The sequence below is a fragment of the Thermobia domestica genome, chromosome 13 (assembly GCF_964235325.1).
Source record: "Thermobia domestica chromosome 13, izTheDome1.hap1.1, whole genome shotgun sequence".
Lineage (NCBI taxonomy): Eukaryota > Metazoa > Arthropoda > Insecta > Zygentoma > Lepismatidae > Thermobia > Thermobia domestica.
In genome coordinates, this window is record NC_137466.1 from 188,277,333 (window position 1) to 188,304,202 (window position 26,870).

Sequence of the window (26,870 nt, forward strand, 5' to 3'; positions counted from 1 at the left end):
GTCGAGCTTCTGTTATTTATTATTATTATTATTATTATTATTATTATTATTATTATTATTATTATTATTATTATTATCAACGATTCTTCCATGGATCAGCTGTCTGTATACGGTTAAGCAACCACAAGTATCACATTGAGGGAATGAGTATAATTATTTACTTTAATAGTAATACAAAATCTATTTGCTTGTATATTCTACCGGGAATAACTGCATCCGTCTAGAAAGCTAGGACTAACAACAAAGGGATCCGAAGTTGTGACCACACACCGCCCCAAATCGTGAGTGCCACAAGTTCCCTTCTACGCCTTAGCACAATAAGGGCTGTTGCGTTCAGGGAGAGAGAGAAACAACTTAATTCCATTGCAGTTATATGCTTATTAAATGTTAACTTATATTTATAAATTATGTAAGTGATCGTATCGTTTTCTGTTTTTTGTTATTATTATTATTATTATTATTATTATTATTATTATTATTATTATTATTATTATTACTTACGTTGATTGCCATGTGTATGGAATTCCATACATACGGCTCTCCTGTGCAGTAGAGCGTGATTATTTTCCATACGCAAACAATGTAGATATTCCAAGTTTGTTGTGTTCGTTCTATAGATGTGTATGTAATTAGATACATATGGCGTAGAAATCAAAATTTAATGTCCATGCCACGTATATGCAAAACCATACACAAAGACATTTATGAACAAAGACATTGAGTTTGAGTTTAACGTCTCGCTCAGCAACGAAGCTATATGAGACGTCGGCCTACTGATTAACGTGGACTCCGAAGCACGTGAGCTCTCGCCGGGAATCGAAACCGGGTCTTCCACGCCATAGGCGCATACGCTGACCGCTTAGCCACTAAGGATCTCATGAACAGAGACATTTAAAACAAAGGCGAAAACAAAGATGTGTGATGTGATTTTGAGTTTAACGTCCCTTTCAGCAGCGAGGCTATATGAGACGTGGACCTATTGATTAACGTAGAATCCGAACCACATGAGCTCCCGCCGGACGAAAACAAAGGCCTTTGGAATTGACAATAATCGTTTGGACATTTCAGTCGCACCTACCTAATATTAACAACATTTCTACGATTATTTCGTAACATTGTATTATTTCTTTTGTTGATTAGCTTGGTTAGGCTTATTTAAACACTTTTTTCTTTGCACCGACGTGTCACATCTCTTGGATGAAAATACACTAGCTCTCACTGGAAATCAAATCCAGAACCAATGCACTTGAACCATTTGACCACAACAAGGCACATTTAAAAAGAAGTTTCGATTTTGTTCGGAAAATTGTGATTAGGTGTAACATTAAAAAATATATATTTAAGAAAGGATACGGAGCAAACGCACTGTACTTTCTCGATCGAATTTTTTACACTGACTTATGTTAGGCTGCAACTATTATTGAAACATTTATTTGGGAAATTGCGAATAAAATAATGTTTTGGAAAACTTTGCTAGAAGAAACTTCAGGCCCAAAAGTAAAGTACCCATTAGTCATATTTTCGTTAGAAATAACTTGATCCATATATTAGAATTATTAAGGATATAATTGTATGAGAACTATAAGCAAAAGCGTCTGAATAATTTCTGAGAAAATCATGAAAAAAGTCACCCCCAAGAATAAATTATCCCTTGTGGATCTTTTCAGGACAAACGAGCTATGCTATATTGTTAGTGTTTTCGTAAAACATTTATTTATGAAATACAAACACATTTATGAAATACGAATCGCCTGAGTCGTTCTTGAGAAAATCGCAGGGTAAAACTTACTGTCAAAAGTAATATACCATTTCTAGTTTTTCCGGATGAGGGAATTATACCATATAGCTAGGTTATTTATGTCACATGTATTTATAAAATATGAACAACAAACATCTCCTGAGTGTTTTTTAGGAAGGTCATCAGGAAAAGCTTACCCCCAAAGGTAAACTCTTCTATCTGTAATTTTGACAGTATATCGAGTAATTTTTAAGCAAATCTTCGGGAAAAAAATTCACTGTCAAAGTATCTCTTTTGGATTTTTCTTTTCGGAACAAGCGAGTTATACCATATTGTAAGATTATTACAGAAAATATTTTACTGATATTAGAACAAGTTTGTCTCAGTTATTACTGAGAAAATTGTCCAAAAAAATTCAACCCTTGAGAAAACCACTTCTTCTGTATGTTATCGGAATAAACGATTTATGCTGTATGTTAGTTTATTAATGAAACATTTCTTTACGAAATATGAACACAATTGCCTGAGGCGTTAATGGGAAAACTATCGGGGTAAAGCTCACCCTAAGATTAAGCTACTCCTTCGAACGAGTTGTTTGTTAGGTTATTAATGATACGTTTATTTATGAAATGTGGTTGAGAAAATTCTGCAAAAAGAATGCATACCATACAGTAAATTACACCATATATATTTTTTCAGAAAAAATATTCATATGCGGTGGAGATTCGTTAATAAAATATATATTTATAAAAAGTAAATAAAATCGTCACAGCTTTTTTTACTTGAGAAAATTGAATTGTTTTAAATTTTAATCCTTCAGTAAATTACCCTTACTTTTAGATGTCGAAGGACATAAAATTCGAAAGATAGTATGTTATTAAAACCTTATGTCTAGAATTCGGTCCAGATACGTTGAACAGTATGGCCTCTATTTGAGTGCGTGTAAAAGCGTGACGAACCGAGAGACAAATAGATGGACAGACATCGAAAAATCATTTTTTCGATATGTAGGAGCCATGTAACTTGAATTCATTGAAATCTGGTATTCGGTTTTTATAACTATAACCACACTTTCTTCTTTCGTCGCTCGAATGTGAAAACGAATAGGCCTACACCGACACGTAATGTGATAATTTGTAATCCCAAAAATTTAATTTGTTATGTTTAATGTGTTGTCACGCTAGAAAAAGAAGCTTATGCATGTTAGATCATTTTATTATCAGTTTTTCACGCTACTGTATAATTCGTCGGAAGCATTCGTGTTATTCACAAAGAGAGCTGTAAAATTTAGTTTTGTTTAAAGAAAGCATTCTTCATTTTTTTACACAGACTTGCATTTGTTGCACTTGTTGATATGAAACAAAAGGAGAGAGAGAGTCAATACTCTAAAAAGGAACACACACACACAGAAACACTAGAACAGACAACGAGCTATGGCTGTGATTGTGTTCGTCACGCTGTGTGTAAAGCTGCCGGTCGCGCTTGTTTTGTTTTTTACAGACACACTCGCAGCGAGTTGAAGTTTGAAGTCACTTCTGCTGTGTTAAAAAAAACGGAGAGGGAATGATTAAGCATACCATACCATAAACTAAAAACAATCGCTATTAGTAATAAATAGTAAGCTAATTCTAAATAAATACGTCATCAGAGGAAACAAAAAGTTATTTCTTTATTGTATTGTTTCGGTTCTTATTAACATAAAAATTATACACTTTCTACAATGTTTCGTAAAGAAAAAAAATTGAACAGCATCGGATGGGATTCGATCTGGGGTCAAAACAGTATAAGAATTACTAATCCGTCACTCTACCCACTTGACCACACAGACTTTCTTTTATTGCCTATCTTTTTCTTAAGAAATAAATGCTCATGGCTATAGAGCATGTCACTTCCAAACTTAAGACAACAGTTTTTCTCTTTGTTTATATATTTTCGTACTACATCTTGGTTACAGAAGCTAATTTATATTTGGCAGACAATTTACATCCTAGATTTAAGCCAATAAATGCAATATTTTACTCCAATTTCCTGTTCTTTGATTCAACTGTTCTGTTACCAATTCTGTAATTTCCTCTACAATCGTGCTGTGCTACTCCAAAAATTCCCTCGAAAACATTATTGCCAGTATACACAAAACAGAACATAATTTTGTTTTTTGCTTATATTTTTATTATTTTATTATATTTTTTGGAAATATCTCCTTAGATGGATTGCTTTCTATTATCTCCACATACTAATAACTGAATTTTACCCATAAACATAAGGAAAATGAAATAATTGCGAAAAATCGTGAGTTACAGTATACGCGCAATTTTTTTGCGCATGGGAGTACATGTTCAATAAACGCCTCCATGGTTGTAAAAGAAAACGTAAGGTTTCCGGTTATTTTATCTTCGCACTTAAAATACAAACTATCTACCCCATTATTTATACAGTGAAAACATACATTCAACCAACAACAAAATTTACGGCTTGCGCCCGTTCATCTTTCTCATTTGGTGCTAAAAGCATTGCTTCCACATCAAATATGATGCACAAAAACCGTTCAGTGCGTTTTAGCACACACTTTTGAACGAAACATTGATGTCCAACAGTCGCATGCACTTTACAAAGACTGCAATAGTAGTCGCCGCGTACATGAGCTGATTTTCTTTTTCGCATACCGTAAACTACGCCAAATTAGTTACACATTTTCACGTAATCACATGTAGATTTCTTTACTGTATTCAGTGCTAAATGGTTATTAAAACAAGTGCCTTCAGCAAAGTTCCTATTACATTGTGTGCAATCTACCAATTTCGCGTTATTTTCTTTAATACAGGAATGTTCACTGTACGAACATTTCATATGACATTGATGAGCCGCACGTGTTTTATAAAATCCTCTTACCCAAAAATGAAGTAATATTCTTAATGGGTTGAAAATGACACATAGTATCCCCTCTCTGATACAATATAAATATCTTTTTCTCCCCATTTATTCCTGGCTAGCATACTGGATAAGCTTGCATATGTGCATTGTTTTTATTCATATTAGTTTCATTTTTGTATATAGTTTAGTGGTTTAGTGAATTCTTTGTGATTCTTTTAGTGAGTTTTTCTGGTGAGTTTTAGTGAGTTGTGTTTGCATTGGCTGGCAACAGTGCCTTCAGTGTGCTATTCAAGTTGTGTCTGTGCATTCAACAATGTGCTGCGAAGTGCAACTAGGCAAACATATTCATTCATAGTTTCAGAAAAGCATATTTATTCATAGGTTTTAGAGAAACACTCATGTTCATTCATAGACAAGATTTACATGTTCTTAACAGTGTTTTAGAGTGCTACTCAGTTTATGTGTGATCGAAGACAAAGTATGATGGCTAGCAAGCAACATGTGGTTTAGCTAGCAGCAAGCAACGTTTACTGCAGAAAGATGTTAAGATAAGTAATTCATTGTACTAATATTTAAGTATTATATCAGTATATTAACATATGAACAAAGCATGTTATATTTATCATATTAACACATGTACCTTTAAATAAGAATTGAAGCAAGTAACATCTAAAATATTCGTCAAGTCTTATTTCTCGTTCCTTCATGATATCTGGGTGAATCAGTAAAATGGGTTTAATCATACAGTTCATTAGCTTTGGATGTGATATGTGTGATTTGTAAATAAAGTACATAAACATATCACCCCTTCATACATCAACATTTTTTTGGTCCTCCGTCCACCGGATATCTGAACGAGAAACGTGACTTTGAATTTTTGTTCTCGTGTGTGTTTGTGTGGGTGCTGGCTGTCATAGGCAAAACAGAACTGTTCATATCAGTACAGTGGTGTGTGTGCATTCAACCCAGCTGAATTCAAGGTTACACGTTTGTAGGTCACTCAGAAGTAAAAAAAAAAAAAAAAAAAGAAAAAAAGAAAAATATATTGTCAGCGCTTTGTGTAGTTAAAAAAGAAGGACTGAAACAATGGCAGAAGTGCAGTTGGGTCAATTAATTAAGAAACGTGCTTCGGTCAAAGGTCAGGCAACAAGAATACAGACATTTCTTCAAAAGCTACAGAATGAAAATAAACCTAGCATACAAGAAGCAAGAACAAGGCTAGTTGCACTTGAAGGGGTTTTTATTAAGTTTGATGAGATACAGTCAGAAATAGAGCTCTTGGATGAGACGGGTGAACAAGAATCGCACAGAATTACATTCGAGGAACTGTATTATGATTCAAAGGTTAAGTTACAAGAATTTATTGATAGTTTTGAACAAAAAACGGATTCAGGGACAGCAAATAACAAAGCTGGAAATTCTAGTAGTAGTTCAGTACAATTGCCTAAAATTTCCTTGCCCTCATTTTGCGGTAAATACGAGGAGTGGTCGCCCTTTAAGGACATTTTCATTTCCCTTATTCACAATAACGAATCATTAAGTACAGTTTGTAAGTTTCAATATTTGCGCACATCACTCAAGGGAGAAGCGTTTACATTAATAGCAAATCTGCCAACGGTAGAAGTAAATTACGAAATTGCATGGAAGCTTCTTGTTGAACGCTACGAAAATAAACGGTTGATAGCTTCGACATATGTACGAGGGTTGCTCAATATCAAGCCAGTAATGAAAGAAAACGCTAAAGACGTTAGACAATTTGTAAATACTGCACGTAGTAATTTTCAAGCCCTTGAAGCATTGAATTTGGACAAACCTTTGCATGACGTACTCCTAACACAACATTTAGTAGAAAAACTTGATTCGACAAGCAAAAGGGAATGGGAAGCTGAGCAAAGTAGTGACTCCTTTCCATCGTTATCGGAATTATTTTCATTTTTAGAAGGTCGTTGTCAAATGTTAGAAAACATTCGTCCTACTCAATCTGAAAGTACTTATGACAACAAAAGTGTAGAGTCCAAAGCAAAAAGAAAGAATAACAGTCAAGTGAGTTCGTTTGTTACTGTGCTTCCAAATGCATGTAATATTTGCCGTAGCAAAGAAACGCATGCTGTTTTTCGCTGCCCAGAATTTCTGAGTGCCAACATTAATCAAAGAAAGGAGCTCGTGAAGCAAAATAAACTATGTTTTAATTGCTTAGGTAATAAACATCAAGTAAAGGCATGCAAATCAAGTACTTGTAAGAAATGTAATTTTAAGCATAATACACTGTTGCATGAAGATACTACTCAGGAGGCTACTAACAAAGACAGTTCAAGCAAAACAAACAATAATACTAATGTACCTAAAGTTAAGGAACAGAATCAGGTTAAGGTTCAACCACAGGACTCTTATTGCTCATTTAAGATTAATTATGGTCAGCAAGTCTTATTAGCAACAGCGTTAGTTAACGTAACAGACACTAAAGGTCGTTTTCAACAATGCAGAGTGTTATTAGATGCAGCGTCTCAATCGAATTTTGTAAGCGAAGCGTTAGTTCATAGATTAGGTCTCAAGAAAACGAAAAATCGTGTTCCCATTAGAGGTATCAATTCTGTAACCTCCGAAGCTCAGCACAGTGTTGAAGTTCATATTTATTCAAGAACATGTGATTTTAATGCAGTGGTCGATTGTTTAGTATTGCCAAACATTACAGGTTGCATACCTTCTAAGGATATCGATTACAGTAATTGGAACTTGCCAAAGGATATTTGCTTAGCCGATCCAAATTTTAATCGCTCGTCGTCAGTGGACATGCTTATAGGTGCGGGGTTATTCTACAGTCTCCTCGAGCCAGGCCAGAAGACTAGAAAAGGACATTATCCAGTTTTGCAGGAAACGAAGCTAGGATACGTTGTCGTCGGAAATATGCCTTCAATACCCGAAGAAGCCAACCAGTCGGTAATTTCATGTTTTGCTCAGATGGAGACAGACTTGGATACACAATTGAGAAAATTCTGGGAACTTGAAGATCTTCAGACTAAGATTTACACGCCGGAAGAAGAAAATTGTGAGAAGCATTTTTTAAAAAATACAACCAGAAATGGAGATGGAAGATTTATTGTCAAATTACCAAAGAAGGAAGAGAATGCAGCTTTAGGAGAGTCTTACAACATGGCACTACAAAGGTTTAAGCAGCTTGAAAGAAGATTGCTACAAAATCCTGAGTTTCATAAACAATATGCCGCCTTCATGGATGAGTATTTAAGTTTGGGTCACATGCGAAAAGTTACAGAAGAAGACGTGAACAGCAGCAGCAGTTGTTATCTTCCACATCATCCTGTATTCAAGATGGACAGTACAACAACTAAATTAAGAGTGGTTTTTGATGCAAGTGCAAAAACATCTAATGGCAAATCATTGAATGACATTCTTCAAGTTGGGCCAATTGTTCAAGATGACTTGTACTCCATTATTTTAAGGTTTCGGTTGTATCCAGTTGCATTTACAGCAGACTTAGAGAAAATGTACCGCCAAATATTAATTCATGATGAGGACAAGTGTTTACAACGCATTCTTTGGAGAAACTCAGTAGAAGAACCGATCCAGTCGTATGAGTTACAAACAGTGACGTACGGGACTTCGTCAGCATCCTTCTTGGCAACAAGATGTCTGAAGCAAATAGCGGAGGAAAATTCCAAAGAATTTCCAGAAGCGGCAGAAGTAATAAAACACAATTTCTACATTGATGATGTGTTAAAATCAGTACCAAACGTGTCAAAGGCCTTAGAACTACAGAAGGATCTTATTAATATTTTAAGCAGAGCAGGTTTCAAGCTTTGTAAATGGAGTTCTAACAAAGAAGAAGTACTTCAAGGAGTTCCTGAAGACTTCAGGGAAAAACAACAGCCAATCATACTTGGTCAGCAAGACGGTGTTAAGACTTTAGGAATAGCATGGATTCCATTAACAGACAAACTTATAATTTCGAACAAAATTTGTAAACACGGAACTGCACCAGAAGGTAATGTTGCAATGACAAAAAGACAAGTCGTCAGCATAGTGTCATCTATCTTCGATCCATTAGGTCTAATCTCTCCAATTGTCATCAAATACAAGAATTTCTTACAGAAGTTGTGGAAGACAGGGATGGATTGGAATGACCCATTAGACACAGTCCTACAAATTGAGTGGAATCAATTAATGTCTTGGTTACCTGCGATGGCGAAGATACAAATTACAAGAAACGTAATGTCTTCGGAGAACGTTAAGGAAATTCAATTACATGGTTTTTGCGATGCAAGTGAAGAAAATTTTGGAGCAGTAGTGTGCATCAGGGCTACAGACGAACAAGGAAACATTGAAGTCAATTTACTTTGTTCAAAGTCGAAGGTTGCACCACTGAAGAAGCAAACTTTGCCTAGATTGGAATTATGTGGAGCACTGTTACTTTCGAAGCTAATAGACAAAACACTATCCATATTGAATATAGAGGTCAGTGGTATACACCTGTGGACAGACTCGACGATAGTTTTGTCGTGGATCAAATCACCTCCCAATCGTTGGAAGACATTTGTATCCAACAGGGTGGCTCAAATTCAGAGAATCACATCAATCAATCAATGGCACCACGTGCCTAGTAAAGAAAATGCGGCAGACATAGTTAGTCGAGGAGCGGATCCCAACACTCTTATTCAGTCTCGGGAGTGGTGGCATGGTCCAGAGTTTCTTCACACAGCGGAATGGCCATGCCAAGAACAAAATGAGCCATCTAATATTCCAGAAGAGAAGAAAGTCATGATAAGTTTGGTGGCAGTTCATGAAACAAGCTTTATGAAAAGATATTCATCGTTAAACAAAATGTTGAGAGTAATAGCATATTGTTTGCGATTCAAACATAACTGTCTCTCCAAGAAATTAGAAAGAAAAACCGATAATCTTGACGCTTCGGAACTTCGTTTAGCGTTACACAGATGTATCAAGATAGTACAACATACTACCTATCATCAAGAAATATTGAACTTGCAGCAACAAATGGAAGTTTCAACAAAGAGCCCAATCAAGGATCTTTTTCCATTTCTGGACACGGAAGGAATGCTAAGAGTAGGAGGAAGATTGGAACATTCAAACTTGGAGTACGACAACAAGCATCAATTCATCTTACCTGCAGGACATCATTTCACCCACCTAATAGTCAAAGAAGAACATAAAAGGTTGCTTCATGCAGGACCACAGCTTCTTATTGCATCTTTGCGTACCAGATATTGGATTCCAAGAGCTAAGAAGATGGTCAAGGCAATAGTACACAATTGTTTGGTTTGTTTCAAGTGGAGATCAACAAGTTCATCACAGTTAATGGGACACTTACCCAAGGAGAGAGTAAATGAAGCAAGACCATTTGTACACGTGGGAGTGGACTATGCAGGATTCTTTTATGTCAAGCCTACGATTCGCAGCAAAATTCAAATGAAAATCTATGCAGCGTTGTTCATCTGTTTAGCCACTAGAGCAGTTCACATAGAAATAGTTTCAGATTTAAGTTCTCAAGCCTTCATCGCAGCATTGAAGAGATTTATTGCTAGGCGAGGAAAATGCTTATCTATCTGTAGCGACAATGGTTCAAACTTTGTTGGCGCCAATCGAGAATTGCAACAATTTTTTGAATCCAAGACTAACAGAAAGGACATCCTGGAATACTCAGCTCAAGAAGGTTTAGAATGGAAATTCATTCCTGCCAGATCTCCTCACATGGGGTCATGGGAAAGTTCAATAAAATCCATGAAGTACCACCTACGGCGTGTAGCAGGAACAGCAAGTCTGACATACGAAGAGTTGAACACGTTACTTATTCAAATTGAAGCCATTCTAAATTCAAGACCATTGACAGCCATTTCCAAACGATCCTACAGATCCAATGTATCTCAGTCCAGGGCATTTTTTGATGGGAGCTACACTTCTCAGCCTTCCGGAACCAAATCTACTGGACGTACCTATCAACAGATTAGGAAGATGGCAACGGATTCAACAAATGAAGCAGCATATTTGGAAACGTTGGTCAAGGGATTACCTCAACCAGTTACAACAAAGAATAAAATGGAAGTCAGCTCAGCCTAATCTACAACCGGGCATGGTCGTATTGTTAAAAGAAGACAATGTTCCTTCTTAAGTGTGGAAGTTAGGTGTGATTGAAGAAGTTCATCCGGGCAGTGATAATTTAGTGCGAGTGGCAACTGTGAAGTGTAAAAGTGGCATTTTTCGGCGCAGTGTTGCTAAATTAATTCCTTTGCCCCTAGAATATTAATTGATTGTGTCCAATCAAGGAGGGGGAGGATGGATAAGCTTGCATATGTGCATTGTTTTTATTCATATTAGTTTCATTTTTGTATATAGTTTAGTGGTTTAGTGAATTCTTTGTGATTCTTTTAGTGAGTTTTTCTGGTGAGTTTTAGTGAGTTGTGTTTGCATTGGCTGGCAACAGTGCCTTCAGTGTGCTATTCAAGTTGTGTCTGTGCATTCAACAATGTGCTGCGAAGTGCAACTAGGCAAACATATTCATTCATAGTTTCAGAAAAGCATATTTATTCATAGGTTTTAGAGAAACACTCATGTTCATTCATAGACAAGATTTACATGTTCTTAACAGTGTTTTAGAGTGCTACTCAGTTTATGTGTGATCGAAGACAAAGTATGATGGCTAGCAAGCAACATGTGGTTTAGCTAGCAGCAAGCAACGTTTACTGCAGAAAGATGTTAAGATAAGTAATTCATTGTACTAATATTTAAGTATTATATCAGTATATTAACATATGAACAAAGCATGTTATATTTATCATATTAACACATGTACCTTTAAATAAGAATTGAAGCAAGTAACATCTAAAATATTCGTCAAGTCTTATTTCTCGTTCCTTCATGATATCTGGGTGAATCAGTAAAATGGGTTTAATCATACAGTTCATTAGCTTTGGATGTGATATGTGTGATTTGTAAATAAAGTACATAAACATATCACCCCTTCATACATCAACACATACCACAGGTGTTCTTGAATCATCCAATAGTTCATATACTACAATTTGGTAATTCTTTTTCAATAAATAATTTTGAAAAGAAAGTACATCTTCCAAATTAAATCCTTGTTTCCGTTCAACGTATATTTTTGTGTCCTTACATAATTTATCTGCTTTATTCTGCCATGTTTTCCGCGTAGGCAGGTTCATATTATATAGTGCATGATAACTTTCTTCATGTTTTGTAATCCAATATACTATGGATTTTGGTAGGCAAAAGAAATCCCTAACATTTGTGGCCACTGCTAGATCGTTGAAAAATACTGATATCTGCACATTTTCTTACCGCTGCGCGCTTCGGTATACACTGTCCGTGTAATCCGTCAACTATGTCAAACCGAAATTCTATTTGATTCCCTAAGCGAAATGATTCATTGCTATTTAATAGTTCTCCACCGTTCGAAGAACCACATCGATATTCAAATTTTGACGTTTTCGCCAAGAAACAAACACTTAATTATTCAGAAGATCTGTCCGAATTTATCCTTAAACCGACAAAATAGTGGGGTCGTGTATCACTCAGAACGGTAGAGAGCGCATAATCCATCATGGATGTGATATAATCTATAGGATTTGTTATTACATGTTGCGTCGTAGGTTATACAACAATTTCAACCCCTTTCATATTGGAACACGGGTACTCTTTCAAATCTTTCCTAACAATGTCAAACATATTAGAGTCTTTTTCATCTCTCCATGCTCTTGCAATGGGGAGTGCTGAGTTGTGGGCTGCATATCTTCTGAATAATATGCATTATTCAGATGATCCATACGCGCATTTTCTTCCTCAATTTCTTGCAATTTCTGTCACATCTATGTAAAGTCGATTTCGTTATTTGTTTCGGAGTTTTGAATTTCTAATGGTTCATGCAAATTAATTTTATTTAATAGTGCCCAATCAATATGTAATGAGTCATTATTATGTTCGGCTATTTTCACATTGAGCATTTTCTAGATTTCCCCTAAATGAAAAACTCAGATACACTTTTATCACTAACTCGTTCTAACTGTCCCTTCTCAGAAGCGATATGATTTAAATATGACATAAATGTCGCATCATACAATCGTTCTTCACATACGAAACCGTGGTGAAAGAGATCTATAATGTCGGCTGCTGATCGCACATTATTCAATACGATATGTTGATTATTCTTAAAATATAAGTCCAAACGCGATAGTAGATTACTTACAATTTCGACAGACCCATTGTACCCTGCCGATTGCAGATCTACCACCTGCTGCCAAGTATGTAAGACACGATCAGCACTATGTAAGCCACTTAGTCTTCCTGGAAAATTGCTTCGTCAACAATATTAACATCTTCCAGGTAAAACTCCATTTCTGTAAAATACAAGACGAAAAGTGCAATCAATATATGTATATAGAATACAATAGAATTCAATATATGTATGAATATATGTATATAGAATATATAGAATACAATAAAAACTGAAAACGAAAGCAATTTGAATATAATAATAATAATAATAATAATAATAATAATAATAATAATAATAATAATAATAATAATAATAATACTTACCGAATGTCAGTTTATCTCTTGTTTAATTAATGATCCAATTCAAATCCACGTCTTTAGTCGCTCTCTACTTTTTCTCGTTTTTATCAGTTTATGTTTGCTTCAGCACCTAAAAAGAACGAAAAACAAAAATGCAATTAGTTACCGTATTTCAAATTACAAAAAATATAATATATATTCAAAGTAGCACTAACGTTCCCAAAAATATTGCCTTTGCATGTGAGAGACACAAATTCCATTCCCGGTGCGGATTCTGCTGACTCCCTGTCTAATATAAGTTTGTTCTTACACAGTATCGTTTATAACATTTATAACTAAAAGTCCACAGTGCGAGCATGAAAAAGATTAGAGTACAGTTATCCACGTGAAACATCCCTGCTTCGATTCCCGATAGTGTCATGACTTCCTGTCCTATATAGTTTCCATCTTAACATACTTTATAAATACCAGTTATATGTCTTACACGAATTTTAGCTACATATAAGTAAGAAAGTCTGCTAAGCAAAATGTTTAGTGCACAAAATTTCCCCGTAAGTCTCCCGTTCGATTCCTGGTAAGTCTGCTGACTTCCTGTTCAATATAAGATTGTTCTTACACAGTAAAGTTTATACCGTTTATACTTAGATATAAGTAATGAGTTCGCACTGCAAGCAAAAGGTTTAGCGTACAGTTTTACAAGTGGGAGAATCCTGGTTCGTGTCCGAGTGTAATGAACAATCTAGATTCTCTGCAAGGGCGCCCATCAGGGAAGGCAAGGTGGACACTCGCCCCCTCTAAGAGAAAATTGTACTTGGGAATATCGAAAACTCAATAGAATTTTTACATTAGTTACAGTAAAATTTGAAGCTATATTTGAAACGTCGCTTGTACTTGCCCCCCTTTGAAACCACAACATGGGCGCCCTTGATTCCCTGTAGCCTCCATATTACATTACAATATATATTACTTGATTTATAATTACATATAAGTACACCGAGTGATATGGTTTTCGATGGCTGAAAATCAACAATCAATTCTCGGTAAATAACAAATACTTCTGCCCCCTTATACTCCCGACAATTACAATATGTTTTACGTGTATTTAATTTAAAATGTCACTTCCCGTATAAAAATGAACAACTATAAAACAAGAAAACTACAAAGTTAGTACTTACCAATCTTCAAGTCTACGTAGTTAGTTAACTAATCTCTTCTTTCTAAAGTTAACAATTGCGCTTGATACGTTCTTCCTGCCAAGTGTACAGATCATGCAAATGAATCGGTATTTATATAACACTAATAACCTTGAGATCAATCTCGAAAATACCAGAATCTCTTTCCCCCTTCCACGGACCGCAGCCATGCTGAGAAAGCGATGCGAGATATCATGCATATAAATTCAACAAAAAATATATTAACTTCTTATACGTGTGTGATCTGCATATTTCATTTCTAAAGGAAAGTTATTCTGTTTGTCAAATTAGCATTTCTTAAAATTCTAAAAAGCGGAAATCTTCATTGTACGTCACATTCTTTTTCCATATAAAACGTCCGTACGCTTCGTAATTCATAGCTGCATATATTATCATATTTCTTCTGTGTCATTTACATATCCATAGTGGATCATTACACACGCGCGAAAAGATACAAGTTTCATTAAAATTGTCATACTATAAAAGTACCGCCCGTCAATACATTTATTATATATCATTAAAAAACTGTCAAATGTTGAGAATCTCCATAGAATATGTAATTCAAAGCTATTAATCACTACGGAGAAGATCTAGACTTATGAATATTCATGATTATGGAGAATTATATTACATACTACTGAGCTAACGTTGGCAATTGGCTAGCATACCTACTGTTTGTGCTGCAACGTTAGACTAGAAAGTTGCGTTAGAACTTCTCAATCTTCAGGGAAATATTAGTTACTAATTTGTAAATCTTATAATAAGGTATAGGAAACACTGACCAGAAATTCATTGAATTATTTAAATGCAAATAGAATTATTTGGGTGTACTAACTTATCTATCCTATCACCAATGCCTTGACTTACTTTCCTTCTTTTATTTTACCTGAATAAATTCTGGGGATTCCCCCCAAGTCTTCCAGTTTAATAGCTTCTTAAGGGATGTGATTATTTTATATTATAATCTCTTCTGTATAAGCTACTTAAAATATAATGAACTTACGACTACCAACTTACTCCAAGTGATCGAGTGAGCCCAATAACATAATGTTTCGAAGACGCATAGATAGGTGCAGAACGTAGAGGCATCAGTCCAAGTATTGAAGAAAGATTTATAATAATCCCGCCTTTTCCTCCTTTGTTTTTGCTCATCATATCTAGAGCAAGAAGAGTGCCTCGCGTTAAGCCCATCTGAAAAAGAAATCATCAATAATATCTAATATTACAAGTTCAAAATGTCCACTTTGGAAACGCTTTAAAAAGTTTATTGATATCGTTCCTTTTTGTACACCAAGTTTGATCAATGTATTCTGTCTCAGTATCTCTGTTGATAGTTGTTTCAATGTGATCATCATCATAGGTATTTTGTCCTTATTGATAAATCACTTGCTTGTAAATCCATATCATATCAAACAATGATGGCTCTTGGCAAAAATTGTTTTTGATTTTTGTAAAAAAAAAAAAAAAAAAAAAGTAGTTTATTTAAAGAGTAAAAAACAAGAATTCATTCATGTTTAACCGACTTAAAAATACGTTCTCAATTGGATCTGTATGTGTGTTTGCTTTTAGGTTTGAATAGTCAACGGCAAAAGTTCTTTCCGTTTGGTAAAATTTATTTTCTGAATAATTGTAGTAAAGTTGGAACGTACAGCTCAGAGATGACGAGAAGAACCCTAAAACAAGGGTAGCGGGGAAAGGTCAACGACACGGGCAAGTCCATTTTCAGTTTTTGAGGTGTGATCTGTACTTAGATGTCGTCTGCTACTCTGGGCAGTTATCTGTGTGCTTTTCCGTGGTGTCATTTAAACCCCCGTGTGAAAAGTGGACGAGCCCATACCTACGTCACACTACTTCGGCTAGGGTTCTTCTCGTCATCTGTGAGCTGTACAACGGTGGTGTGGCTGGAACGTACAGAGAATTACATTCTTTTTTTTAATTTACTGAAACTGTACTCAAATTGTCCTTCCACTCTAAAGTGATTTATGAAACTAATTTAATCAAACGGAAAGAACTTTTGTCGCTGAGTGTACATGATTGTATCGGGAACCATTGGTAGCATTTCGATTTGATTTTTACTAATCTAATAAGAATTCATGTAAATTTTTTCTTATATAATATATAAAAAATAATTAATTAATTAATTTAAAAAAAAACACCTAATGAGAAACATATATGTTGCAACCGGAAATCCATCGAATTAAGGTGGGTTGCGTGTAACTAGCGACCCTATTTTAGCTAGCTTTCTCCAAAGGTTTAACCCTATTTGGTGATCAATGCTAGGTTATTGGCGATGTCATGACTGTTTACATGCCAGTCTTGCTCAATTTTAGCAGAATTCCTTCCACTTTTTCTCTGATTGGTCGCCCACTACGAGGAGCATCTTGGATATTTTCAGACCGAAATCAAATGAACCATCTTTTGGCTATTGATTTCGAATAACGTATCTTGCCCAGGAATCTGTACAATATTTGCACTTGTACCGAAATAAAATTGTAAAATGTAGCACAGTTTTGCAGAGAGTTCATTCGTCTTCATAGCAGAATACTTATTGTCTCATTCTTAGAATTCCAACAGTTCTTGCACACTTGCTAACCTCAACTGTCTGCTGCCAATTGACGTTAGGCTGGATCTGCTGCGACTGATATACTCAGTGATTTAGGACTCTAACGCCGTCTCAGTTGCAAAAAGCTAACAACTTTTTTGGTTACATGATATTTTGATGCTGTTTTCACCAATGTAATGAGCTATTATCATTTAAAGTTCTTATCTACAACTCTAAAAACATTAAGAATTATGATTATTATTTCGCATTTCTTTACATATGTTTCGTACAAAGACTCATTTTATAGGAAGTTAGAATCCTATCTTTAGTTTAAGTATCTAATCAAACTACTGAGGTAAGGAAAAATGGAAAAAATTAAAGAAAATAAAAGGAAAAAATAATGTAAAAACATACTGAAATAGACAAAGTTTATGAGAAATGCTTAACTACATGAAAAGTTTACACTTTTTTTTATCTTAAAGTTATTTACAACATCTGGACATGAATCTTTTAAACTCTCTAGATCTTTTAAAATCAAGTCGAGATCTTTCCCTGGTAGCAGAGACAACTTGCATACCGCTTGCTCTAAGCTTGAATTGCAAGTCAGCAAGCTTGCATCCGGCTTGATTGGAAACCGTGAAAGCATACCGCTGCCGTGTCGTGACAAAACGCTGTAACTTTGGCGGAGCAGTTTTGCGAAAAAGAGCCGTAATGTTTTCATCCGATAATGTGATCTGTATCGTGTAGAACCAGTGTATCTTGACTTTGGAAACACGTGGTTACATGTAGTGTTACGAAAATGCATGTTGTGTGATTAAATTTGGTGAAAATTGATTGGTTGACCATTATTGCCTAGTTAACCTGGTTCTACACGATACAGATCACATTTTCGGATGAAAACTTTACGGCTCATTTTCGCAAAACTGCTCCGCCAAAGTTACAGCGTTTTGTCAAGATACGGCAGACCGAAGGCTGATTTCCAGTATCGAAGTTACATGGAGAAAACTTTGCATTCGGTGTTTTATTCAAACTTGGCGCAAGCGTTTTACGCTGGAGGCAAGTCAATAGCCAATGAATGGCCAGTGATGCTATGACGCTTTGCGAAAGTATTGCTTGCAAGTACAACAAAAGGCAGGTTGTAAGAAAACACGTGTTGATAGATCAAACGTAGAAAGCCAAGAGCCACGCATGTGCCAACTGACCGAAACCTTGTTGCTAGTTTTACACTAAGATGAAATGTCTAAAATGATCAAAATTGGATTTTGTTCCCTACTACACTGAATGCACCAATTCTTAGTGTAAAACACCTGCTTTCGCCACCAATCCGAATTGAATAATACGAAATTCGTCTGTAATGAATAACACGTGATATACAGTACATCAATACACGACTTCTCTAAAGGTATTCACCTTTACTTGATTTGTGTAGTAGTAGACAGTGGTATTGCTCAATTTATTAAGACTATAGTAGCTAAGCATGCTGCAGTACACGTAAGTACAGCGTAAAACGTAGAAGTGACAAGAGGATGGCACACAGAAAACGCCTTATTGGCGAAACGACTTGCCGAAGTAGCAGTGCTAATGGAGAATTACGACAAATAGGCTACGTAATAACGTCAACACTTTGAACAAGGCAGAGAAACACTGCATTGAAATTAGCGCTAAATGCGTCAAGACATTTGTTGTACAGTGCACATGATTCTATATCGTAACAACTTGATGAAAGATGGTGAAATCATTAGAAATTATTGAAATGAAAAAATGAAACTGTAGTGCTTAATCCAACTTAATCTCCACTGTGCATTGTTATATACGAGGGTTGGAAAGAAAAAGTGGCAACAGACAAATCATTCACGAACCCTTTATTGGACAATCATGAAACTTCTACAGGCCTTCAATGTAATCCCCTGCAGCATGTTGCAACCGTTGACATATGTGGAGAAGTCGCAGGATACCAGCAGCGGTGCCCTCTTTGTTGATATCTGCAAGAGAGCGCCCTATAGCTCGAAGTATGGCATCTCTGCTGCGGAAACGCATCCCTCGCAGTGGTTCTTTCATCAAAGGAAACAGATGAGTCACATGGACTCATGTCCGGTGAATAGGGTGGGTGCTCTAGAACCTTCCACCCCCATCGTGCAAATAGGTCCCTAACAACACCTGAGTTGTGACAACGGGCGTTGTCATGCAAAACAATGGGTGGACCTTGATGAAGTTGGGTCGTTTCCTGCGGAGTGCAGGACGAAGATGTTTTTCCAGAAAGGTGCGGTAGTACACTGCATTGACGGTCTGGTTCGGAGGAACTGCATGCCGCAAAATGACACCCTGTACACCGTATGCCACAATCAGCATTACCTTCACATTCCCAGGTTCCTGACGCAGCTTCTTGAGTCGGGAAGATGATGGGTGGCGCCATTCATTTGATTGGCGCTTCAGTTCTGGCTCATACGAGCGCGCCCATGTTTCATCAAGTTCGATAATCCTGTCCAGGGACGCGCGACCTTCCCGTCTATACCTGCCAAATGATCACCTGCGAGGGCGTATCTCAGCCATTTCTGAACGCCTGTAAGGTGCTGCGGTACCCACAGGAATGCAATTTTTCGGTACCCAAGGACATTGTGCAACACATTCAACACTGTGGTATGGGATGTTCCTACCTCGTTCGCCAATTCCCTCGCAGTCCATCTCCAGTCCACATACAGCAACGATTGCATCAATTCAATGACTCGGTTGTCGACCGCATGGCGTCCTCCACCTGGTTCCTGTTGCACACTGCTACATCCTGCACGAAACGCTGCTACCCAACGTGCCACAGTCTGATACGGCAATGCGTCATTCCCAAATGTTTCACGTAGTCAGGAGTGACATTCCGTGGCGTTTTTACCACGGGCCACTTCGATCTTTATCCATGAACGTTGTTCTAACTTGGAAAACATCACCTTTTGAGCGGTGTGCTTTGCCAACCTGCATTCAACACACTTCACTACGATCACTGCCGCGCCTACACTATCGCCACCAACCGCGTTGTATAGCTCCACCTACCCGCTACAAGTGTTGCCAACTGCAGCTTGCTCAAAATTCCCTGTGTGGGGATGGGACAGTGTTGCCACTTTTTTCTTTCCAGCCCTCGTAAATGTTGCAACATTCTTATAATACTTAATTTATGTAAGTTAATATAAGTTAAATATGAGTTAAGTTAAATATAACGAAATAAATTAGAATAATAACTAAGAACTCTTTCAGACTCAAAACAAGGACGGTAACTAAAATATTTCTTTATTTTCCTCCATCTTCTACTTACACAATTTCCTTAACATTGTTTACTCTAAATGCATCTCTGCAAAACTCCCCCATCTTCTTGTTTGCTATCCCTACTTTTACTACCCTTTTCCTTGAAGCTAGTGTTCATCATACTGTTTTTCTTTCCGAGTAAATTGCAGTAGGCTTGCTTCCCTCTTTGATGCCTGAACTACATAATCGTATTCACACCTCTTTGGAGCCTGCACTCTGCAGTTGGCTTCCTTCTCTCTTTGGAGCTCGTCTTCCCTCTTTCTTTGCACTCTGCACTCTGTAGTTGGCTTCCCTCCTTTTTGGAGCCTGAACTCTGCATTCGGCCTCCCTTCTTATTTCGAGCCTACACTCTGCAATTTTACCTAGATGTTAATTGGCTCGAAAGAATATTTTTGTCTTCCTTCCGACATCGTGGGTTTTATAGAGCCTCGTCGCCAACTGTAAAATGTTACTAATTTAAGTACTACAAAAATTGGTACGTTTCAACTGTACCTGCACCATCCATTAACATAAAATCATTACAACATACGTATAGTACTCAATTTATGTAACTCAAACTAAATACAACGAAATAAATAAGAAAAATTTTAATAACTAAGAACTGTTTTCAAACTTAAAACGAGAAATATAGCCAGGGTTAAAAGTGGATCGGAAAAGGTAGGGGGACGGATAACATCACGCCCGTCTCCTGTGCCTATCTTTGCCCATTGTATTTTTTTTTTTTTTTTTTTTTAAGAAAGTCGGAGGACGCTACAGATATTTACTGGAAATGGAAGGACCGCATCCTCCAGTGTTTCCTTTCACTTTTATCCCTGAATATAACAACATTTTAACTAAAATATTCCTCCTTTTTGTTCTATCTCGTACTTACACAATTTTCATAACATTCTTTACTCTAAAGACAGAAAATTTTAATTGATTTTTTTAACTTAACGTCTCAACTCCCTTCAGGCTAACGGAGGCGAATTACTAATGAAAGTAAAAGAAAAAAATAAGTAAAATTTTATGGTGTATTCTCCTGATATGCTTGCATAAACTGACATGTATAATTACGTCATGATCATAACGATAAAATCCTTGTCTACAGAGTTACCAAATATTTTCATTCTAAATAATTCCGATTCTTTTCTTCGGGTTGCATTTTTTCCGTGAGCTACAAAATTTCAGGCAATGAAAAAATGTAAACAAAATTTTCAAACTAAAGTTGCTAAATATTTTTGTATAAAAAGTTCACAACTGCAAACAACTTTCGAACGAACACTTATAAACTTTCAATAAATGCATTTTTTAAAAAAATAAAGTTTAAATAAAGGTGTTAAAATAAAATTTGAAAACAGTGCTCAAAAAATTGTCAAAAATAAATAAATTAAGATTTGAAAGTGATAATTAGTACATAGCACCCACAACTTTAAGAACGATCACTGTGTCATGTGCCAGGCATGTAGCCAGGATTTCGTGAAGGGGGGGGGGTCCGTGACATGAAATACTGTGCTCATCACACCAGGGGCTCGATCATTCTAAACAAGTTTACTGGAACATATATTGGTTCGTTTAGCCAAGATTTCGTAACGGGGGGCGGGGAACGTAACATGTAATTCTGAAGAACCAGGAGCTCGATCAATCTAAACTACTTTACTATCTACATATATTGGTTTGTGAGGATATGTTGGTAAGTATTATAATAAACTATGAAGAAATCTCGAGTAAAATTTAGAAAAAAAGTATTGAAAAAGATTATACAATATTTACATCCTTCTTCTGTTTATTCAAATATAACAATTTTCTTTTCATTATGACCTCAACTATTATAAAAAGTACAGGGTGCGGCACGTAAAACCGGCCCGTCGTAATATTCTGGTATATTGTGTTTTTGGCAACACTTAAATAATCTACCTTCCTACCAAGAGATGGCGTCTCGAGGTCGGGTCGACTTGCGTGACCTGCAGCAGTCACGTGCAGCCGCAGCCAGTGAAACTTGTCGAAACCAGTTGAGAAAAAGGCCTCGTTGTGTTAAGCCGGGTGAGTGTCAGTGTGTGATAATGCCGTATTCGATACCCGAGCGTGTTGCCATTGTTGAAGGGTTCATTCTCACTGGATCTTTTGTGAAAACAAAGAATTTGTTTCGGGAGAAATTTCCAGGACGTTCTGTGCCAGCAGAAAGCACCATTCAGAAATTGATTGAAAAATGGCGGCGTACAGGATCGGTTCAAAATGCTCCCAGGAACAGACGACCATCTGTCTGCACACTTGAATTAAAGATGCAGGTGGAGGAGATAATGACAAGAAGTCCTCGAAAGTCAACCAGGAGATTGAGTCAACAGGTTCATGCGACTGAGAGAATTTGCAGACGTGTTTTAAGGGGACTGAAGTTAAAACCGTACCGGATAAGTGTTGTGCAAGAACTGAAGGAGCCTGACCTGCGGAAGAGGGTGCATTTCTGTTCATGGCTGTTGAGCAATGTTGCCAGTGGTTTCTTGGATCCACTAATGCTCATCATGAGTGACGAGGCGTGGTTCCACCTGTCTGGGTACGTAAATTTCCAAAACAACCGGTATTGGTCGACAGAAAATCCACATGCAATCCACCAGGTACCCTTGCATGATGAGAAGATTGGTTGTGCTCACATGTGTGTTGAAGTGGGAGGAGGACGCTTTCAGCACCTGCTGTGTAGGTGAGTAGTCATATTCAATACATTACATTTAATTTATGTGTTGTGATTAATCATATTCAATACATTACATTTCATTTTATGTGTTCACTTTACGGGCCGGTTTTACGTGCCGCACCCTGTACATATTCACTATTATAAAAAGTACGTACTTAATAATGTCTTGTAAAACATTTTCCAATATCTGCGTTACTTTTTCTGTTGAAACAAATGTTAACAGACCTTTCTTCCCACATATATTTTTGTTTTTATTATTCCGTCAACTACTGTCAGTTTCAAATGACGGTTTGGGTACAAAACCTCGCGGCCAGAACCTCGCGGCGACAACCTCGCGGACCAAAACCTCGCCTGGCCGAAACCTCGCCTCCCAAAACCTCGCGGCCCAAAACCTCGCCTTGCCAAAACCTCGTCTTCCAAAACCTCGCGCAAAATATCGCCATACCCAAAATCTCGCCTGACCAAAATGTAAATGTTCCAACAGATGATAAGGATGACGGTATAAAAGACGCTGTTTCAGAAGAAGTATCACGGGTATTTGACCAAGTCCCGCGATACCATATGAAAATTATATTTCTGTATTAGAGGATGTCAATGTGAAGGTAGGGCGACAGGATGTTTTTAAACTGGTTATAGGAAAAGAAAGTCTGCATAAGGAAAGTAATGACAACTAACGGGGTTAGTTTCGTGAACTTTGGAACATCCAAAAACTTAAAATTTTAACAAAAATCTAATATTTATAAAAGTATGAAATAATATATGAGTTTTTACGACGTCCCTTGATTATGTCCTGTAGGTTAAAGGAGACGTAGATGACCAGGATGAAGGAAATGATCGAATAAAGAAAGTGGGAGGAAACGGTAATAACCCGAGAAAGCCCACGCACACGATGTTTTGTATCTTCTTCTTCTTCTTCTTCTTCTTCTTCTTCTTCTTCTTATTATTATTATTATTATTATTATTATTATTATTATTATTATTATTATTATTATTATTATTATTATTATTATTATTATTATTATTATTATTTGTAATGTGGAAGTGCGTATTAAGAAACTCATTGGGTAAATTTTAAAGAAAAGTTTCATTCCCGGCGAGGTTTTGGCCACGCGATGTTTTGGCCCGGCGAGATTTTGGCCACGCGAGGTTTTGACCCGGCGAGATTTTGTCCCGCGAGGTTTTGGTCACGCGAGGTATTGGCCCGGCGAGATTTCGTCCTGCGAGGTTTTGGCCGGCGAGATTTTGGGCGGGGGTTTTTCGGCCGCGAGATTTTGTCCGTATCCCTCAAATGACAGGTTAAAGGAGTAGTAGAAAATTGTTCTTGAAATAACATGTTTGATATTGCAAGGATGCGATGACGAAAAATTATGATAAAAAATGTCCACGCTGTTGCCCAACGGCACTATGCTTTTGGAAGATTGAAATTTCCCTGTCTAGTTGCAGAAATTCTGAGAATTCCTCAACTTTTCTAGAATTTCAAATTCCCTGACTCTTCCAAGATATCTCGCTCACCTCGCAACCATGTATTGCAAGTAATGCAAATTTCCTCATAAGAAAGAGTAACCAAAAGCTTCCTGTAGTTTATTTTTAACGCTGATCCTTCTTTTTCTCACTTCATTTTGTTTCATCCTTCCCTAATTTTTTTCATTTCTGGTCCGGAACCCCCTTCCCCTTGGATACGTGCCTGCATGTGCTGGGACACCTCTTCTCCGTATACATAGCATCTCCCATTATTATTTGGGAAAGCATCTCTTTACTCGCCTCCTCGAAGTCTGTTATTAGTCTTAAACTTGCATCTTATTTATTCACAATAAAATCCCAAACTTTCTCAATCATTTCAGTTAGGCCTGACGCTCATCTTCCACAGACTACCTGACACCATTAAGGCTGTTATGGAAAGGGGCGTCATTTCAGACTTCGCTTGAGGGGGAGGCAAGACCACCACAAACATAAAACTCACATTTTGTACTAGTATATTAGTATATGCATTCGATTAAAGTATATGTATTCCACAAACTCTTGGGGGGCAATTGCCCCCTCCTGCCCCCCTAAATGACGTCCCTGGCTATGGCATTCAGAAACAAGTGAACGAATAATTGTATCCAAAACCTTTCTGAACATGTTTCCGTTAGTTTCCCTAAGAGCGCACAGAGCTTGATATTCACTCCTTGTTCTATTGTTGAACGAGTGACGAAGCATCGTAATACCAGTGTAGCTTGGCCGGGTCACATGCAACACTAGGTCAGTGATACTTAGCAGTGTTGCCACAGTCCTAGCTCTGAAGTGGGCTGAAAAATAGTACCAAATTGAAGCAAAAAGGGCTTAATTTTATTCCAGTGTAATACATGGCTCTATAACACGAAACTGAAAGAGGTAATGTTCTAGAACAACCCCCCTCTTCCAAGATCACAAATCAATGTGTCGATATAGATCTATAAAACGTAGAAATGTTCTGATATTTTTATATTCGTCAATGTGGCGTCACTAATAAACAACTTAGTCCTCTAAGCCAGCAATTATGTCAATGTATTTTTCGTGCTATTATCTTTTGGTGTAGAATCTTTGCAATGACATAAATTATAGACTTACTTGAGTACACGCTGGTCTTCTTCAGAATATGCAACATTTGATTCAACGTGTTTGTATGGTTCTATTTCTTTTTAAGGTTTGAAGATAAGTTTCCACCACACTGCTTCCTTCTCGTCTCCTTCATGCGTGGCGCGCATGCGCCCACCTAGCGTCATTTGTATCCCAGTATAGTTCGAATTACGAATTTTCCACACACCGTTCCTAAGTGTTAAGCGGTGCAACGCCACAGGATACAAGTTCAACAGTATTTTTTAAGAATCCCACACACAGTATAAGTAACGTGAGATGCAGGAAAACTCTTACTGACACTTTAGAAAATGTGACAAGTATTTGTTAAATAGTGCTGAATTGAGTAGAATTGTACCAACTTTTTCACAAAAGGGGCTGAAAATGCCAGCGTGGTACCAACGGGCCGATGAATGACAAAAAGGGCTGAATTTGGTACAATTGTACCAAGTGTGGCAACACTGATACTTAGCTGGACATGTTTTCAAGGTCACACGCAAGAGTTATCTCTATGAAAAACTACCATCTCAAAACTAACCTCAATTAAAAAAAAAAAAAAAAAAACAACTCATTTCCTAATTTCCACTTTGTAAATAGTAGAACGTATAATGAAGTATAATATAATACTAAATTACTCTGCAACGCTTAAAGTTATCTCAGTTTTTAAAAGTCCAATCCCAATAGTATATCATTTTTATTCATAAACAAAATGTAAATACCTTAACAATTATCAAAATCTTACCACGTTTGTGCAGATAGTTTCTTCCCATTTTGCGTCACTTAAAATACCTGCGTTATTTATGACAATATCAGGAATTCCAAACGTTTCTTTCGTTTTAGCAAACATTTCTGAAAAGAAGTTTATCAGTAAGACTAGGCGGTACTGATTAAGAATAATATGTCATAAAAATTGTAATTGCACGGTTAAAATGAGTGAGTGCATGTGAAAGAGAATTGTGTAGAATATAAAATTCTACTGGCGGAGGAATTTTTCCATAAGTGTACAAGTGTAATGCTGCAAGTGTTAATCCATTAGAATAGCTACAGTAGGGTTAAAATAAAGGAGTGTATATCAAAGATGACTGTGTAACATATTAATTTCCACTGGTGGAATATTTCTGCACAATGTAGGAAAATAATATTTTATGTTTACAAGTATAGAGTTACAAGTGTGAAACCGTTACAAGTGCTTTAGCTAACCTATGTCATTTAATGCTATATTCAGGGGTAAAAGTGAATTTGAAAAGATATGGGGACGCATGACGTTACGCCGTCCCCCGTGCCTATCTTTGCCCCTGTGTTGGGTAAGTTATTTATAAAAATGTAACGCGTTACAAGTAACTTTACTTTCTCTTAAAATGTAACGCGTTACTTGCCCCCAAAAAGTAACTGTTACTTTACTTCGAAAGTAAC

The 26,870-nt window shown here is 36.7% G+C and overlaps 1 protein-coding gene across 7 annotated transcripts in view; it reads right to left on the bottom strand.

Moving 5' to 3' along the window:
- The window catches only part of LOC145668866 (uncharacterized), a 131,548-nt gene that overhangs the window by 77,984 nt on the left and 26,694 nt on the right, over positions 1 to 26,870 (bottom strand). For 4 of the 7 annotated variants that reach the window (XM_081737094.1, XM_081737091.1, XM_081737092.1 and 1 more), the window contains 2 exons: positions 26,200 to 26,306; positions 15,385 to 15,558 (listed from right to left, as the gene is read on the bottom strand). In XM_081737094.1, the coding sequence (XP_081593220.1) occupies positions 15,385 to 15,558; positions 26,200 to 26,306 (281 nt within the window). The remainder of the gene's footprint in view (positions 1 to 15,384; positions 15,559 to 26,199; positions 26,307 to 26,870) is intronic. The other 3 variants (XM_081737093.1, XM_081737095.1, XM_081737097.1) reach the window with 1 other exon arrangement.